The sequence below is a fragment of the Oncorhynchus gorbuscha genome, linkage group LG09, assembly GCF_021184085.1.
Source record: "Oncorhynchus gorbuscha isolate QuinsamMale2020 ecotype Even-year linkage group LG09, OgorEven_v1.0, whole genome shotgun sequence".
Lineage (NCBI taxonomy): Eukaryota > Metazoa > Chordata > Actinopteri > Salmoniformes > Salmonidae > Oncorhynchus > Oncorhynchus gorbuscha.
In genome coordinates, this window is record NC_060181.1 from 34,403,184 (window position 1) to 34,420,419 (window position 17,236).

At 42.2% G+C, this 17,236-nt stretch overlaps 1 protein-coding gene across 1 annotated transcript; it reads left to right on the forward strand.

The window, feature by feature from the left end:
• Window positions 1-15,734: 15,734 nt before the first annotated feature.
• On the forward strand, window positions 15,735-16,922 carry LOC124044358 (mucin-5AC-like; the record flags this gene model as incomplete). The annotated part of the gene is made up of 1 exon (XM_046364012.1): window positions 15,735-16,922. A coding segment is annotated over exon 1 (1,188 nt), but the record flags the coding sequence as incomplete, so codon positions are not given.
• Between the last annotated feature and the right edge of the window lie 314 nt (window positions 16,923-17,236).

A 17,236-nucleotide genomic window follows, 5' to 3' on the forward strand; every position in this document is an offset into this window, starting at 1 on the left:
GAAACTGTTATGAAGCCAAGATCAATGATATGAAGAATGGCGGGGAAAACTTGAGTACTTTAAATGGAATTATGGGCAGAAAGACATTCAGCTCCATCTTTCATTTAATCATGGCTTATTCATCACAAAACCATTTGATGTTACTAATTATTTTAATGATTACTTCATTTGCAAAGTGGGCAAACTTAGGCAGAAAATGCTAGCAATGAGCAGTGAGCCATCGTATTAGTGCATAAAAATACAATTAAAATCATGTTGTCATGTTTTGTCATTTATTATCATGTCTTGTCCCTGTGCTCCCCATTCTATTCGTTTCCCTCTGCTGGTCTTATTAGGTTCTTTCCCTCTTTCTATCCCTCTCTCTCCCCCTCCCTCTCTCACTCTCTCGCTCTCTCTTCTCTCTATCGTTCCGTTCCTGCTCCCAGCTGTTCCTATTCCCCTAATCATCATTTAGCCTTCCCACACCTGTTCCCGATCCTTTTCCCTGATTAGAGTCCCTATTTCTCTCCTTGTTATTCGTTTCTGCCCTGTCGGTTCCTTGTCTAGATTTCACCGTGCTGTGTTTGTGTATCGCCCTGTCGTGTCGTGTTTTCCTCAGATGCTGCGTGGTGAGCAGGTGTCTGAGTCTGTCTGGTTCAAGTGCCTTCCCGAGGCAACCTGCTGTTCACCTGCTGTTCAAGATCGAGTCTCCAGTTTGTCCTCGTCATTTCGAGTGAAAGTTGTGTTTTTTGATTGTATTCACTTTACTGGATTAAAGACTCTGTTTTCGCCAAGTCGCTTTTGGGTCCTCTTTCACCTGCATGACAGAAGGAACCGACCAAGGAATGGACCCAGCGACTTCAGACGCTCGTTACACTGCCGTCGAGATCCAAGGAGCCATGCTCGGCAGACACGAGCAGGAATTGTCTGCTGCTCGCCATGCCGTGGAGAACCTGGCCGCTCAGGTTTCCGACCTCTCTGGACAGTTCCAGAGTCTACGTCTCGTGCCACCTGTTACTTCCTGGCCTGCCGAGCCTCCAGAACCTAGGGTTAATAACCCACCTTGCTACTCCGGGCAGCCCACTGAGTGCCGCTCCTTTCTCACGCAGTGTGAGATTGTGTTCTCTCTCCAACCCAACACATACTCTAGTGAGAGAGCTCGGGTTGCTTACGTCATTTCAGTCCTTACTGGCCGGGCTCGAGAATGGGGCACAGCTATCTGGGAGGCAAGGGCTGATTGCTCTAACAAGTTCCAGAACTTTAAAGAGGAGATGATTCGGGTTTTTGACCGTTCAGTTTTTGGTAGGGAGGCTTCTAGGGCCCTGGCTTCCTTATGCCAAGGTGAACGGTCCATAACGGATTATTCTATTGAGTTTCGCACTCTTGCTGCCTCTAGTGAGTGGAACGAGCCGGCGCTGCTCGCTCGTTTTCTGGAGGGACTCCACGCAGTGGTTAAGGATGAGATTCTCTCCCGGGAGGTTCCTTCAGATGTGGACTCTTTGATTGCTCTCGCCATCCGCATAGAACGACGGACGGGTAGATCTTCGTCACCGGGCTCGTGGAAGAGAGCTCGCATCAACGGTGTTTCCCTGCTCCGCATCGCAACCATCTCCCTCCTCTGGCTCAGAGACTGAGCCCATGCAGCTGGGAGGGATTCGCATCTCGACTAAGGAGAGGGAACGGAGGATCACCAACCGCCTGTGCCTCTATTGCGGAGTTGCTGGACATTTTGTTAATTCATGTCCAGTAAAAGCCAGAGCTCATCTGTAAGCGGAGGGCTACAGGTGAGCGCAACTACTCAAGTCTCTCCATCAAAATCCTGTACTACTTTGTCGGTCCATCTACGCTGGACCGGTTCGGGTGCTACATGTAGTGCCTTGATAGACTCTGGGGCTGAGGGTTGTTTCATGGACGAAGCATGGGTTCGGAAACATGACATTCCTTTCAGAGAGTTAGATAAGCCTACGCCCATGTTCGCCTTAGATGGTAGTCATCTTCCCAGTATCAGATTTGAGACACTACCTTTAACCCTCACAGTATCTGGTAACCACAGTGAGACTATTTCTTTTTTGATTTTCCGTTCACCGTTTACACCTGTTGTTTTGGGTCATCCCTGGCTAGTATGTCATAATCCTTCTATTAATTGGTCTAGTAATTCTATCCTATCCTGGAACGTTTCTTGTCATGTGAAGTGTTTAATGTCTGCCATCCCTCCCGTTTCTTCTGTCCCTACTTCTCAGGAGGAACCTGGCGATTTGACAGGAGTGCCGAGGAATATCATGATCTGCGCACGGTCTTCAGTCGGTCCCGAGCCAACTCCCTTCCTCCTCACCGGTCGTATGATTGTAGTATTGATCTCCTTCCGGGGACCACTCCTCCTCGGGGTAGACTATACTCTCTGTCGGCTCCCGAACGTAAGGCTCTCGAGGATTATTTGTCTGTGTCTCTTGACGCCGGTACCATAGTGCCTTCTTCCTCTCCGGCCGGGGCGGGGTTCTTTTTGTTAAGAAGAAGGACGGTACTCTGCGCCCCTGCGTGGATTATCGAGGGCTGAATGACATAACGGTTAAGAATCGTTATCCGCTTCCCCTTATGTCATCAGCCTTCGAGATTCTGCAGGGAGCCAGGTGCTTTACTAAGTTGGACCTTCGTAACGCTTACCATCTCGTGCGCATCAGAGAGGGGGACGAGTGGAAAACGGCGTTTAACACTCCGTTAGGGCATTTTGAGTACCGGGTTCTGCCGTTCGGTCTCGCCAATGCGCCAGCTGTTTTTCAGGCATTAGTTAATGATGTTCTGAGAGACATGCTGAACATCTTTGTTTTTGTCTATCTTGACGATATCCTGATTTTTTCTCCGTCACTCGAGATTCATGTTCAGCACGTTCGACGTGTTCTACAGCGCCTTTTAGAGAATTGTCTCTACGTAAAGGCTGAGAAGTGCTCTTTTCATGTCTCCTCCGTTACTTTTCTCGGTTCCGTTATTTCCGCTGAAGGCATTCAGATGGATTCCGCTAAGGTCCAAGCTGTCAGTGATTGGCCCGTTCCAAGGTCACGTGTCGAGTTGCAGCGCTTTTTAGGTTTCGCTAATTTCTATCGGCGTTTCATTCGTAATTTCGGTCAAGTTGCTGCCCCTCTCACAGCTCTTACTTCTGTCAAGACGTGTTTTAAGTGGTCCGGTTCCGCCCAGGGAGCTTTTGATCTTCTAAAAGAACGTTTTACGTCCGCTCCTATCCTCGTTACTCCTGACGTCACTAGACAATTCATTGTCGAGGTTGACGCTTCAGAGGTAGGCGTGGGAGCCATTCTATCCCAGCGCTTCCAGTCTGACGATAAGGTTCATCCTTGCGCTTATTTTTCTCATCGCCTGTCGCCATCTGAGCGCAACTATGATGTGGGTAACCGTGAACTGCTCGCCATCCGCTTAGCCCTAGGCGAATGGCGACAGTGGTTGGAGGGGGCGACCGTTCCTTTTGTCGTTTGGACAGACCATAAGAACCTTGAGTACATCCGTTCTGCCAAACGACTTAATGCCCGTCAAGCTCGTTGGGCGTTGTTTTTCGCTCGTTTCGAGTTTGTGATTTCTTACCGTCCGGGTAGCAAGAACACCAAGCCTGATGCCTTATCCCGTCTGTTTAGTTCTTCTGTGGCTTCTACTGATCCCGAGGGGATTCTTCCTTATGGGCGTGTTGTCGGGTTAACAGTCTGGGGAATTGAAAGACAGGTTAAGCAAGCACTCACGCACACTGCGTCGCCGCGCGCTTGTCCTAGTAACCTCCTTTTCGTCCCTGTTTCCACTCGTCTGGCTGTTCTTCAGTGGGCTCACTCTGCCAAGTTAGCTGGTCATCCCGGTGTTCGAGGCACTCTTGCGTCTATTCGCCAGCGCTTTTGGTGGCCGACTCAGGAGCGTGACACGCGCCGTTTCGTGGCTGCTTGTTCGGACTGCGCGCAGACTAAGTCGGGTAACTCTCCTCCTGCCGGTCGTCTCAGACCGCTCCCCATTCCTTCTCGACCATGGTCTCACATCGCCCTAGACTTCATTACCGGTCTGCCTTTGTCTGCGGGGAAGACTGTGATTCTTACGGTTGTCGATAGGTTCTCTAAGGCGGCACATTTCATTCCCCTCGCTAAACTTCCTTCCGCTAAGGAGACGGCACAAATCATTATCGAGAATGTATTCAGAATTCATGGCCTCCCGTTAGACGCCGTTTCAGACAGAGGCCCGCAATTCACGTCACAGTTTTGGAGGGAGTTCTGTCGTTTGATTGGTGCGTCCGTCAGTCTCTCTTCCGGGTTTCATCCCCAGTCTAACGGTCAAGCAGAGAGGGCCAATCAGACGATTGGTCGCATACTACGCAGCCTTTCTTTCAGAAACCCTGCGTCTTGGGCAGAACAGCTCCCTGGGCAGAATACGCTCACAATTTGCTTCCTTCGTCTGCTACCGGGTTATCTCCGTTTCAGAGTAGTCTGGGTTACCAGCCTCCTCTGTTCTCATCCCAGCTTGCCGAGTCCAGCGTTCCCTCCGCTCAAGCGTTTGTCCAACGTTGTGAGCGCACCTGGAGGAGGGTGAGGTCTGCACTTTGCCGTTACAGGGCACAGACTGTGAGAGCCGCCAATAAACGCAGGATTAAGAGTCCAAGGTATTGTTGCGGCCAGAGAGTGTGGCTTTCCACTCGCAACCTTCCTCTTACGACAGCTTCTCGTAAGTTGACTCCGCGGTTCATTGGTCCGTTCCGTGTCTCCCAGGTCGTCAATCCTGTCGCTGTGCGCGACTGCTTCTTCCGCGACATCTTCGTCGCGTCCATCCTGTCTTCCATGTCTCCTGTGTCAAGCCCTTTCTTCGCACTCCCGTTCGTCTTCCCTCCCCCCTCCCGTCCTTGTCGAGAGCGCACCTATTTACAAGGTACATAAGATCATGGACATGCGTTCTCGGGGACGGGGTCACCAATACTTAGTGGATTGGGAGGGTTACGGTCCTGAGGAGAGGAGTTGGGTTCCGTCTCGGGACGTGCTGGACCGTTCACTCATTGATGATTTCCTCCGTTGCCGCCAGGATTCCTCCTCGAGTGCGCCAGGAGGCGCTCGGTGAGTGGGGGGTACTGTCATGTTTTGTCATTTATTATCATGTCTTGTCCCTGTGCTCCCCATTCTATTCGTTTCCCTCTGCTGGTCTTATTAGGTTCTTTCCCTCTTTCTATCCCTCTCTCTCCCCTCCCTCTCTCACTCTCTCGCTCTCTCTTCTCTCTATCGTTCCGTTCCTGCTCCCAGCTGTTCCTATTCCCCTAATCATCATTTAGCCTTCCCACACCTGTTCCCGATCCTTTTCCCTGATTAGAGTCCCTATTTCTCTCCTTGTTATTCGTTTCTGCCCTGTCGGTTCCTTGTCTAGATTTCACCGTGCTGTGTTTGTGTATCGCCCTGTCGTGTCGTGTTTTCCTCAGATGCTGCGTGGTGAGCAGGTGTCTGAGTCTGTCTGGTTCAAGTGCCTTCCCGAGGCAACCTGCTGTTCACCTGCTGTTCAAGATCGAGTCTCCAGTTTGTCCTCGTCATTTCGAGTGAAAGTTGTGTTTTTTTGATTGTATTCACTTTACTGGATTAAAGACTCTGTTTTCGCCAAGTCGCTTTTGGGTCCTCTTTCACCTGCATGACACATGTAAGAAAAACATTACAAGTTTGAATTTTGTCAAGTTTGTGTGGTCGAGGTGCAAAAAAATAATTGTTAACGGTCAATAATGACAAACCTCCTGGCATTGACACATTGGATGGAAGGCTACTGAGGAGTGGCTATAGAATCAGCTACCCTCCTATCTGTCATATCTTTAATATGAGCCTAGAGGAGTGTGGTGTCAGGAAAATGACCTCTCCCTCAACGTCAACAAAACGAAGGAGATGATCGTGGACTTCAGGAAACAGCAGAGGGAGGAACCCCCTATCCACATTGAGGGGTCAGCATTGGAGAAGGTGGAACGTTTTAAGTTCCTCGGCATAAACATCAAGGACAAACTGAAATGGTCCACCCACAGAGACAGTGTGGTGAAGAAGGCTCAACAGCACCTTTTCAACTTCAGGAGGCTGAAGAAATTTGGCTTGTCACCTAAAACCCTCAAACTTTTACAGACACACAATTGAGAGCATAAAGTCGGACTGAATCACCGCCTGGTAGGCAACTGCACCGCCTACAACCGCAGGGCTCTCCAGAGGGTGGTGCGGCCTGCACAACGCATCACCAGGGGCAAACTACCTCTCTCCAGGACACCTACAGCACCTGATGTCACAGGAAGGCCATAATTAAGGACAACAACCGAGCCACTGCCTGTTCACCCCACTACCATCCAGAAGGTGAGGTCAGTACAGGTGCATCCAAGCTGGGACCGAGAGACAGAAGCTATTTTTCAATCTCGAGACCATCAGACTGTTTAACAGCCATCACTAACACAGAGTGGCTGCTGCTTACATACAGACTTGAAATCATTGGCCACTTTAATAAATGGATCACTAGTCACTTTAATAATGTTTACATATCTTGCATTTCTCATCCCATATGTATATACTGTATTTTATACCATCTATTGCATCTGGCCTATTCCACTCGGTCATTGCTCATCCATATATTTATATGTGTATATTCTCATTCAATCCCTTTACTTAGATTTGTGTCTATTAGGCAGTTGTTGTGGAATTGTTAGATTACTTGTTTGATATTGCTGTACTGCCGGAACTAGAGGCACAAGCATTTCGCTAAACTCGCAATAACATCTGCTAACCATGTGTATGTGACCAAGAACATTTGATTTGATTTTGTTTTCTGTTAGAGTTCAGTGCAGCCTTTTGATATTGTAACCTGTTGTTGAAAAAACGTATGTGTAATAGCTTTTCAACCCTTGCCATATCATGGATTCAGAGCCATCTATCTAATTGAACTCAACTGGTTTTCTTTAATGTAAGCTTCTCTAATGTCAAACATGTGACGTGTGGTGTACCGCAGGGCAGCTTTCTAGAACCTCTACTCTTTTCTATTTTTACCAATGACCTGCCACTTGCATTAAACAAAGCATGTGTGTCTATGTATGCTGATGATTCAACCATATACGCATCAGAAACCACAGCTAATGAAGTCACTGAAACCCGTAGCAAAGAGTTGCAGTCTGTTTTGGAATGGGTGGCCAGTAATAAACTGGTGCTGAACATCTCTAAAAAATAAGAGCATTGTATTTGGTACAAATCATTTCTTAAGTTCTAGACTTCAGCTGAATCTGGTAATGAATGGGGTGGCTGTTGAACAAGTTGAAGAGACTAAATTACTTGGTGTTACCTTGTAAACTGTCATAGTCAAAACATATAGATTCAATGGTTGTAAATATGGTGAGATCTGTCCATAATAAAGAGATGCTCTGCATTTTTGACACCACACTCCAAAAAGCAAGTTCTGCAGGCTCTAGTTTTGTCTTATGTTGATTATTGTCCAGTCGTGTGGTCGAGTCCTGCAAGGAAATACCTCATTAAGCTGCAGCTGGCCCAGAACAGAGCGACACTCTTCATTGTAATCAGAAAGCCTGATATAAATACTATGCATGCCAGTCTCTCTTAGCTAAAAGTTAAGGAGAGACAGACTACATCACTTCTTTTTATAATAAATATTAATCCCAAATTGTTTGCATAGTCATCTTGCACACAGCTCTGACACACACACTTACCCCACCAGACATGCCACCATTGGTCTTTTCACAGTCCCCAAATACAGAACAAATTCAAGAAAGTTTACAGTATTATAAAGAGCCATTATTGCATGGAACTTCATTCCATCTCATATTGCTCAAGTGAACAGAAAATCTGGTTTTACAAAACAGATAAAGCAACACCCACGGCACAATGCCCTCTCCCCTTTATGACCTCGATAGTTAGTGTGTATGTATTGGTATTGATATGTAGGCTACGTGTTCCTTTTTACATTATAAAAAAAATAATGTAGTTCTGTCCTTGACCTGTTCTTGTCCATAAATGTTCTATATTATGTCATGTTTTGTGTGGACCCCAGGAAGAGTAGCTGCTGCTTTTGCAACAGCTAAAGGGGATCCTAATTAAATACCTGTTCATCGTTCCCTCGATCCTGACTAGTCTCTCAGTCCCTGCCGCTGAAAAACATCCCCACAGTATGAGGCTGCCACCACCATGCTTCACTGTAGGGATGGTGCCAGGTTTCCCTGAGACGTGACACTCAGCATTCAGGCCAAATAGTTAAATCTTGGTTTCATCAGACCAGATAATGTTGTTTCCCATGGTCTGAGAGTCCTTTAGGTGTCTTTTGGCAAACTCCAAGCGGGCTGTCATGTGCCTTTTCCTGAGAAGTGGCTTCCGTCTGGCCACTCTACCATAAAGGCCTGAATGGTGGAGTGCTGCAGAGATGGTTGTCCTTCTGGAAGGTTCTCCCATCTCCACAGAGGAACTCTAGAGCTCTGTCAGAGTTACCATCGGGTTCTTGGTCACCTCCCTGATCAAGGCCCTTCTGCCCCAATTGCTCAGTTTGGCTGGGTGGCCAGCTGTAGGAAAAGTCTTAGTAGTTCCAAACTTCTTCCATTTAAGAAAGATGGAGGACACTGTGTTCTTGGGGACCTTCAATGCTGCAGAAATGTTTTGGTACCCTTCCTCAGATCTGTGCCTTGACTATATCATGTCATGGAGCTCTACAAACAATTCCTTTGAACTCATGGCATTGGTTTTTGCTCTGACATGCACTGTCAACTGTGGGACCTTATAGACAGGTGTGTGCCTTTCCAAATCATGTCCAATCAATTGAATTCACCACAGGTGGACTCCAATTAAGTTGTAGAAACATCTCAAGGATGTTCGAGTCTCACATTAAAGGCATTTCGAGTCTCACATTAAAGGGTCTGAATACTGAAAAAAATGTTTTTGTCTTGTCATTATGGGGTATTGTGTGTAGATTGATGAGGATGTTTTTTATTTAATCAATTTTAGAATAAAGTTTTAACGTAACAAAATGTGGAAAAAGTCAAGGGGTCTGACTACTTTCCTATAATGCACTATATCAATTCTGAACAAAATGATAAATGCAACAGGTAAAGTGTTGGTAACATGTTTAAAGTGAATAAGCTGAAATTAAAGATCCCAGAAATGTTCTATACACATAAAAGCTTATTTCACTCAAATCTTGTGCACAAATTTGTTTACTTACCAGTTATTGAGCATTTGTCCTTTGCCAAGATAATCCATCCACCTGACAGGTGTGGCATATCAAGAAGTTGATTAAACAGCATGATCATTATCACAGGTGCACCTTGTGCTGGGGAAAATTAAAGGTCACTCTAAAATATGCAATGTTGTCACACAACACAATGCCACAGATGTCTCAAGTTTTGAGGGAGCGTGCAATTGGCATGCTGACTGCAGGAACATTCACCAGAACTGTTTCCAGAGAATTTAATGTTCATTTCTCCACCATAAGCCACCTCCAACCTCCTTTTAGAGTTTGCATACTCACCAGACGTGTCACCCATCGAGCTTGTTTGGGATGCTTTGGATCGTCGTGTACGACAGCGTGTACTGACAGTACCCGTCAGTATCCAGCTACTTTGCACTGCCATTGAATAAATGTGGGACAACATTCCACAGGCCACAAGCAACAGTCTGATCAACTCTAAAGGAGATGTATTGTGCTGCATGAGGCAAATGGTGGCCACACCAGATACTGACTGGTTTTCTGATCCACACTGCTACCTTGTTTAAGGTATCTGTGGCCAACAGATTCATATCTGTATTCACAGTCATGTGAAATCCATAGAATAGGGCCTAATGATTTTATTTCAATGAACTGATTTCCTTATATGAACTGTGTAACTCAGTAAAATATTTGAAATTGTTGCATGTTGCGTTTATATTTTTGTACAGTGTATATTATTCTTATTAACACAAGTTCAACTCACTATAAAACTAGAAATCTGGAAATCCCAGATGATTTCCTCCTTTGTTGGGTTCGCCACGTGGGGTCATTGTGATCCTCAATCATAGTTAGCAGCTGATTACAAAGTACGTTGACATCTCTTTTGTTAGAGATTCATAAACTGAATCTACCTTCAAAAGAAACAGCTATGTTATGTTAGTTCAAATCTATTGGAATTAGCAGGTATGTGAGTGTAGGACTGTTAAATAAAAAAGTCTGAGTGATCACTTTAGGCCACTGACTAAATCAAATGAATGGCTCAAAAGTTAAGTAAATTAAGTGTAATTAAGCAAGTTTTGGGCTATAGAAAATCTTGAAAAATGTTTGTCACCTGACCAGTTTTCATTACAAGAAGGTCAGTAACTGGGGAACTAACAATTGTAATTATACTCTCCAAGAGATTCACCTACCCATCTTTTGTCCCTCCCTTTTTCACATTATCGTTTGACCCTCCCACAAGTATTCTTCAGAACACCTAACCAGTTTTCTTTCACCCGATCGGTGAAACGCCAGGATCTTTGGGAAAAAAACAAAAGCAATATTATCTATATACTGTATATTATTATATGACATAGCAGTGACCCCACCACTTTAGTTAACAGCTGGAAAATGAGGCTGGAGAAATGTAACCACTCTCAAATTCATGGATGCAAGGAATGACCATCAATGAGGTAAAAATGATGAGGACCAAGGCAGTCTTCAAAATATTGAAATGCCTTTATTTTAGTGTAGTTTCATGTTCAATAGAACAAATACAAAATTACTTGAACCCCTTTCATCATTATAGCATTTGTCAGGCAGAGATACAAGTCTTTAAATAAACATGCAATCTTCTGATATGTAATATTATAACAAACCAAGCCAGTGTTCAATCAACCATGATTATAAAGGGTTTGGCAAGTCACAGAATTAGTCATCTGTGGACAGCAACACCTAAGACAACAGTAAATGATCAGAAACATGAAATCACAGTTCACATATCCAAAGTAGTGCTAAGAGTAAGTGTAAGAGTACGTTGTACAATTCACATCTGATAAATATAAATTGTTGCGGATTGTTACAATTGAGTCCCTTCAATATGTTTGGTTCGGAGTTCAACATTGGGTGGCGGTCTTAAAATTGTCTCTCAATAGCCATTTTGTAGGGTTCACATCCTTAGGTTATCCCCTGTCCTGGGGAAATGTAACCACTCAAATTCATAGACTGTTATGGATGCAATAATTAATATTTACCAATCCCGGATTGTCCATTTAAAGACAGCCCAATTACCTTTTTAATACATTTTTTTCATTCAGCCATGTGATAAAGATTTATATTAATTTCTCAAAATATATTATCTCTGAAGTCCAAAAAATAAAGGGTAGTTTGCGCACAAAAATAATAGACAGAATGTCAGAATTATTATAATTAAAATATATATATATTTTCTGCAGGCATATTTTGGTGTCAACCTTCAGTTTAATTAATCAATGTTAAATAATTTTACCATCTGAAAAAAAGTGTCATACAAATATATTATTCTTATTAATACAATTAATGAATTAATTAATGAAGTCCAACTGAAATCTGGAAATCCAAGATGATTTTCTTCATTGTTCACCATGTGGGGTCATTATGACCCTCGGCTATAGTCAGCAGGTGATTACAAAATACCTTGACATCTCTTTTGTTAGAGAATCATAAACTGAATCTACCTTCAAAAGAAACAGCTATGTTATGTTAGTTCAAATCTATTGGAATTAGCAGGTGTGTGAGTGTAGGACTGTTAAATAGAAAAAGACTGAATTATAACCTTAGGCCACTGACTAAATAAAATAATGTTTTTGACTATAGAAAACGTTGAAAAATTGTACTTGTGCCTGACCAGTTTTCAATACAATAAGGTCTGTAATTGGGGAAAACAAAATTGTTATTATACACGCGAACAGATTTACCTGCCCATATTTTGTTCCTCCCTTTTTTCATATCTTTTGTCCCTCCCAAACGTTTTTGTCAGAACACCTAACCAGTTTTCTTTCACCTGACCAGTTTTCAATACCACGTCAGTATCTTGGGAAAAAAACAAAAACAGTATTATCCACAAGACCTTTCACATGCATTCAGCCGTCCATCCATTGTCCCTCCCTTTTTTCATAATCTTTATCATATATTGTGTGCCTCCCAAAATATTTACGTCACTTGAAAGGTGAAGAATTTGTGGCATCAACACAGCCCTAGAGTAATATAAATAGAAACTAGAAATACATTGGCATGACAGTATACAAAGGAACAGTTCAATTGTAAGATTGAAATGGCAAACACAACTACAAGGATAATAACATTTTAGAGTGGATAGAAGCTAGATATTGTGATTATTTATTGTCATTGACCAATTCCTTCCTCAATTGATATTTGGAGAAATTACAGAAATAAGGAGACTGGCAGTAAAGTGTTTTCTGTAGGTAAGTAATGACCTTTACTGTATAATGTAATCTATACATGGAAAAGCTTAGAATTTTTAACATATTTTGTTTGCACACAGTAAAAAAATGTAATAGAAAATATAACACAAGGTAGGTACACATGTCACATGAGGAAGAGAAACCCAAAATGGGCTTATAAGAAAGGATACAAGTCCTACATGGATAATGTAAATAAAAAACATTGGTTATTGGTTAAAAACAACTATGGTTATTATGTTTGTGTTCTATATGAAAACCCATCCACTTTTGATGAACTACAACTACTACTGTCACAGAATATATATAGGATTCAGAATTTCTGGCAGACCGCTTGGAAACGTGAAATGACTTTTCCTCTTTTATGAAGTAACGGTTACATGATTTGAGTGATATGCATTCATCAGTATAATGGATGGATGTGGATTCCTTTCAAAATAATGAACTAAGCTTACATATGTGTGAGAGGATATTAAGCATAATTATTTATCCTCCTGTCTTCTTTATATGAATACAATAACATGTAGCCAAGTCCTGTGTTGCCATAATGAATGACACAAACATGTCTCCCATCTAAATCTACCACCTTTCCTTTTGAAGAATATAGACATTGGATTTATGAGCTTTATGATAGCCAAGTTTAAATACCAATGTGTTTTAAGTAGTAAAAGGCTGATTTCTCTTGACAAAATGCAACCCGAATGTAGATTTTACTGTATTATTTGATGTATTATGTGTTATATTTGGAAAAACACTCCACTTTTGATGAACTGCACCTATTACTGTCACAGAATATGTATAGGTTTCAGAGTGTATTGCTGGGTGCTGGTAGACTGTTTGAAAACTAGAAATGACTTTTCTTATTTTATGAAGTAACATGATTGATGTGCTACAGTAAAAGGTAGATTCCTCATGGAAAAAAATACAACACAAATTTAGTTTTTACGATAAAATTTCACTAGAGTGTATAAATTCATTTTTACAGCAGCCTACTATACAAAAAAGTACAGAAAACGTTTTGAGATCTTTATTACTCTTGATCTGGCAAACCTAAATGAGTTATAGTGCACACGTTTCCTTACCAAGTTACACATTAAGTTTAACTTGAATGGAGTCCACCATTGCACATTAATAGTGGTTCATATGAACAGTCAATAAAATTGATATTTTTCTTTCTGTTCAGAAAACAACTGCATCAACTGGGTTCAAAATGAAGGCACAGAAAGTGACAGCTACTTTCACCATGGGTATGTAGTAAACTGAATTTCATTCTGTAGTCATGTTTCCAACTGAATGCTAACTTCATGTCAACTAGTGTATTAATCCGAAATCAAAATATAAATGATCAAAAAGGCATATGATGTTACAATGCATATAATTTTTTCGAAATATGTTTATATTTTGACATTTAGTTTGGGAAATTTTAAATGTTGCCTAATCTACTGTCAAATGTCACACCTCGATTAAATACATACATATTTAAAGGGAAAATTACTAAAGTGTAAGAGGTAAACATAATTACACGGCTATATATTTCTTCAATTATATTAACACACTACTTACTGTAATGAAAAATGTGATATCTTGTAAACAAACAAAAAATACAACTCAAGTGTGTTAATCTCAGTAAGGTATTATACAGTGCCTTCAGAAAGTATCACACCATTTCACTTTTTATACGTTGTTGAATTCCAGCCTGAATTTAGAATGGATTAAATTTAGATTTTTATGTCACTGGCCGACAGTCAACACCCGATAATGTCAAAGTGGAGTCATGTTTTTCATTTCTTTTAAACAAATTAATAAAAAAAGAAAAACTGAAATGTCTTGAGTTCATAAGTGTCTTCAACCCCTTTTGCTATAGCAAGCCTACATAAGTCCAGGAGTAAAAATGTAATTTACAAGTCACATAATAAGTTGCAAGGACTCATTCTGTGTGCAATAATAGTGTTTAACATGATTTTTGAGTGACTAACTCATCTCTGTACCCCACACATACAATTATCTGTAAGTTATCGAGCAGTGAATTTCAAACACAGATTCAACCACAAAGACCAGGAAGGTTTTCCAATGCCTCACAAAAAAAGCAGACATTGAATATCCCTTTGAGCATGGTGAAGTTATTAATTCAACTTTAGAAGGTGTATCAATACACCCAGTCACTACAAAGACACAGGCATCCTTCCTAATTAAGTTACCGGAGAGGAAGGAAAACTCTCAGGGATTTCACCATCAAGCCAATGGTAACTTTGAAACAGTTTAATGGCCGTGATAGGAGAAAACTGAGGATGGATCAACAACATTGTAGTTAATCCACAATACTAACCTAATTGACAGAGTGTAAAAGACAGAAACCTATCCAGAATATGCTATTCACTTTTTGTCCTGAATATGTTTGGAGCAAATCCAATACAACACATTACTGAGTACCACTCCATATTTTCACACATAGTGGTAGATGCATCATGTTATGGGTATGCTTATAATCATTAAGGACTGGGGAGATTTTAAGGATAAAAAAGAAATGGAATGGAGCTAAGCACAGGCGAAATCCTACAGGAGGATCCTAGAGAGGTCTGCTTTCCACCAGACACTGGGAGATTAATTCTCACCTTTCAGCAGGACAATAACCTAAAAAGGAAGGCCATATCTCCACTGCAGTTCATAATCAAGAAGACAGTGTGAATGTTCCAGTTTTGACTTGAATCTACTTGAGAATCTATGTAAATGGTTGTCTAGCAATGATCAACAACCAATTTGACACAGCTTGAAGAATTTTGAAAAGAATAATGATCAAATGTTGCACAATCCAGGTGTGGAAAGCACTTAGACTGACAAAAGGTCTTTCTACAAAGTAGTGATTCTGTATTTTATTTTCATGTTTTCACATGTTTTCACTTTGTCATTATGACTTATTGTGTGTAGATGGTAAGAATTATTATTTTTTAAATACATTTAGTAATATGTATATTTTTTAATACATTTTGAATTCAGGCTGTAAAACAACAAAATATGGAATAAGTCCAGGGGTATGAACACTTTCTTAAGTCATTGTAGGTAAACATTTACTCTTTATTTTTTTTTATTTTTTTACATCATTATTTATTTTCTGAAAGAAATAAGGAGTGTGGCTACAAATTACATTTATTTATTTTATATGAAAATAAGTAGAATATTTAAAAACTGCACCATCCAGATGAAGAGTAATCTTGGAAATATTGATATTGTGCACAACAAACAATTTAACCCTTCATCTCACAATCCACAGTGTTCTTATGTTGGATTATCCATGAAGTTTCTTCCACAACCGCATCTCCAACAACTGCAGATCTTATTACAACAACAACAACTGCAGCTCCTATGGCAACAACTGCTGTTCTTACGACAACAACGACTGCGGCACCATCTACAATAACTACAACTTCAGGGCCTACGACAACCACAACAACAAAACCTACAACAACTCCTACAACAACTGTAGCTCCCACGACAACTGCAGCTCCTACAACAACTTTAGCATCTACTTCAACCACAGCAGATGCCCCTACGACAGCCACTGCAGCCCTAACTACAACAACTGCTGTTCCTACGACCACTACAATTCCAGAACTTACTACGACAACTAGTGCAGCTCCTACTACAACAGCTGTTCTTACGACAACAACGACTGCGGCACCTTCTACAACAACTACAACTTCAGCTCCTACGACAACCACAACAACAGCACCTACTACAACACCTGCAGATCCTACAACTGTAGCTCCGACGATCACTCCACCTGCAGTACTTACTACAACAATCACAACTACAGGTCCTGATACAACAACTGTAGCTTCTACTTCAACCACAGCAGCTGCATCTATGACAACCACTGCAGCTCTAACTACAACAACTGCTGCTCAAACGACCACTACAACTCCAGAAACTATTACGACAACCACTGCAGCTCCTGCTACAACTACAACTTCAGCTCCTACGACAACCACAACAACAGCAACTACAACAACTGTAGCTCCTACAACAACTTTAGCGTCCACTTCAACCACAGCAGCTGCCTCTACGACAACCACTGCAGCTCTAACTACAACAACTGCTGTTCCTACGACCACTGCAACTCCAGAACCTATTACGACAACCAGTGCAGCTCCTACTACAACAACTGCTGTTCTAACGACCACAGTGACTGCAGCACCTTCTACAACAACTACAACTTCAGCGCCTACGACAACCACAACAGCAACACCTACAACAACTGTAGTTCCCACGACAACTGCAGCTCCTACAACAACTTTATCATCTACTTCAACCACAGCAGCTGCCTCTACGACAACCACTGCAGCTCTAACTACGACAACTGCTGCTCAAACGACCACTACAACTCCAGAACCTATTACGACAACAACTGCAGCTCCTGCTACAACAACTACATCTTCAGCTCCTACGACAACCACAACAGCTACACCTACAACAACTGTAGCTCCCACGCCAACTGCAGCTCCTACAACAACTTTACCATCTACTTCAACCACAGCAGCTGCCTCTACGACAACCACTGCAGCTCTAAGTACAACAACTGCTGCTCAAACGACCACTACAACCCCAGAACCTATTACGACAACCACTGCAGATCCTGCTACAACAACTACAGCTTCAGCTCCTATGACAACAACAACAGCAACTACAACAACTGTAGCTCCTACGACAACTGCAGCTCCTACAACAACTGTAGCGTCCACTTCAACCACAGCAGCTGCCTCTACGACAACCACTGCAGCTCTAACTACAACAACTGCTGTTCCTACGACCACTGCAACTCCAGAACCTATTACGACAACCAGTGCAGCTCCTACTACAACAACTGC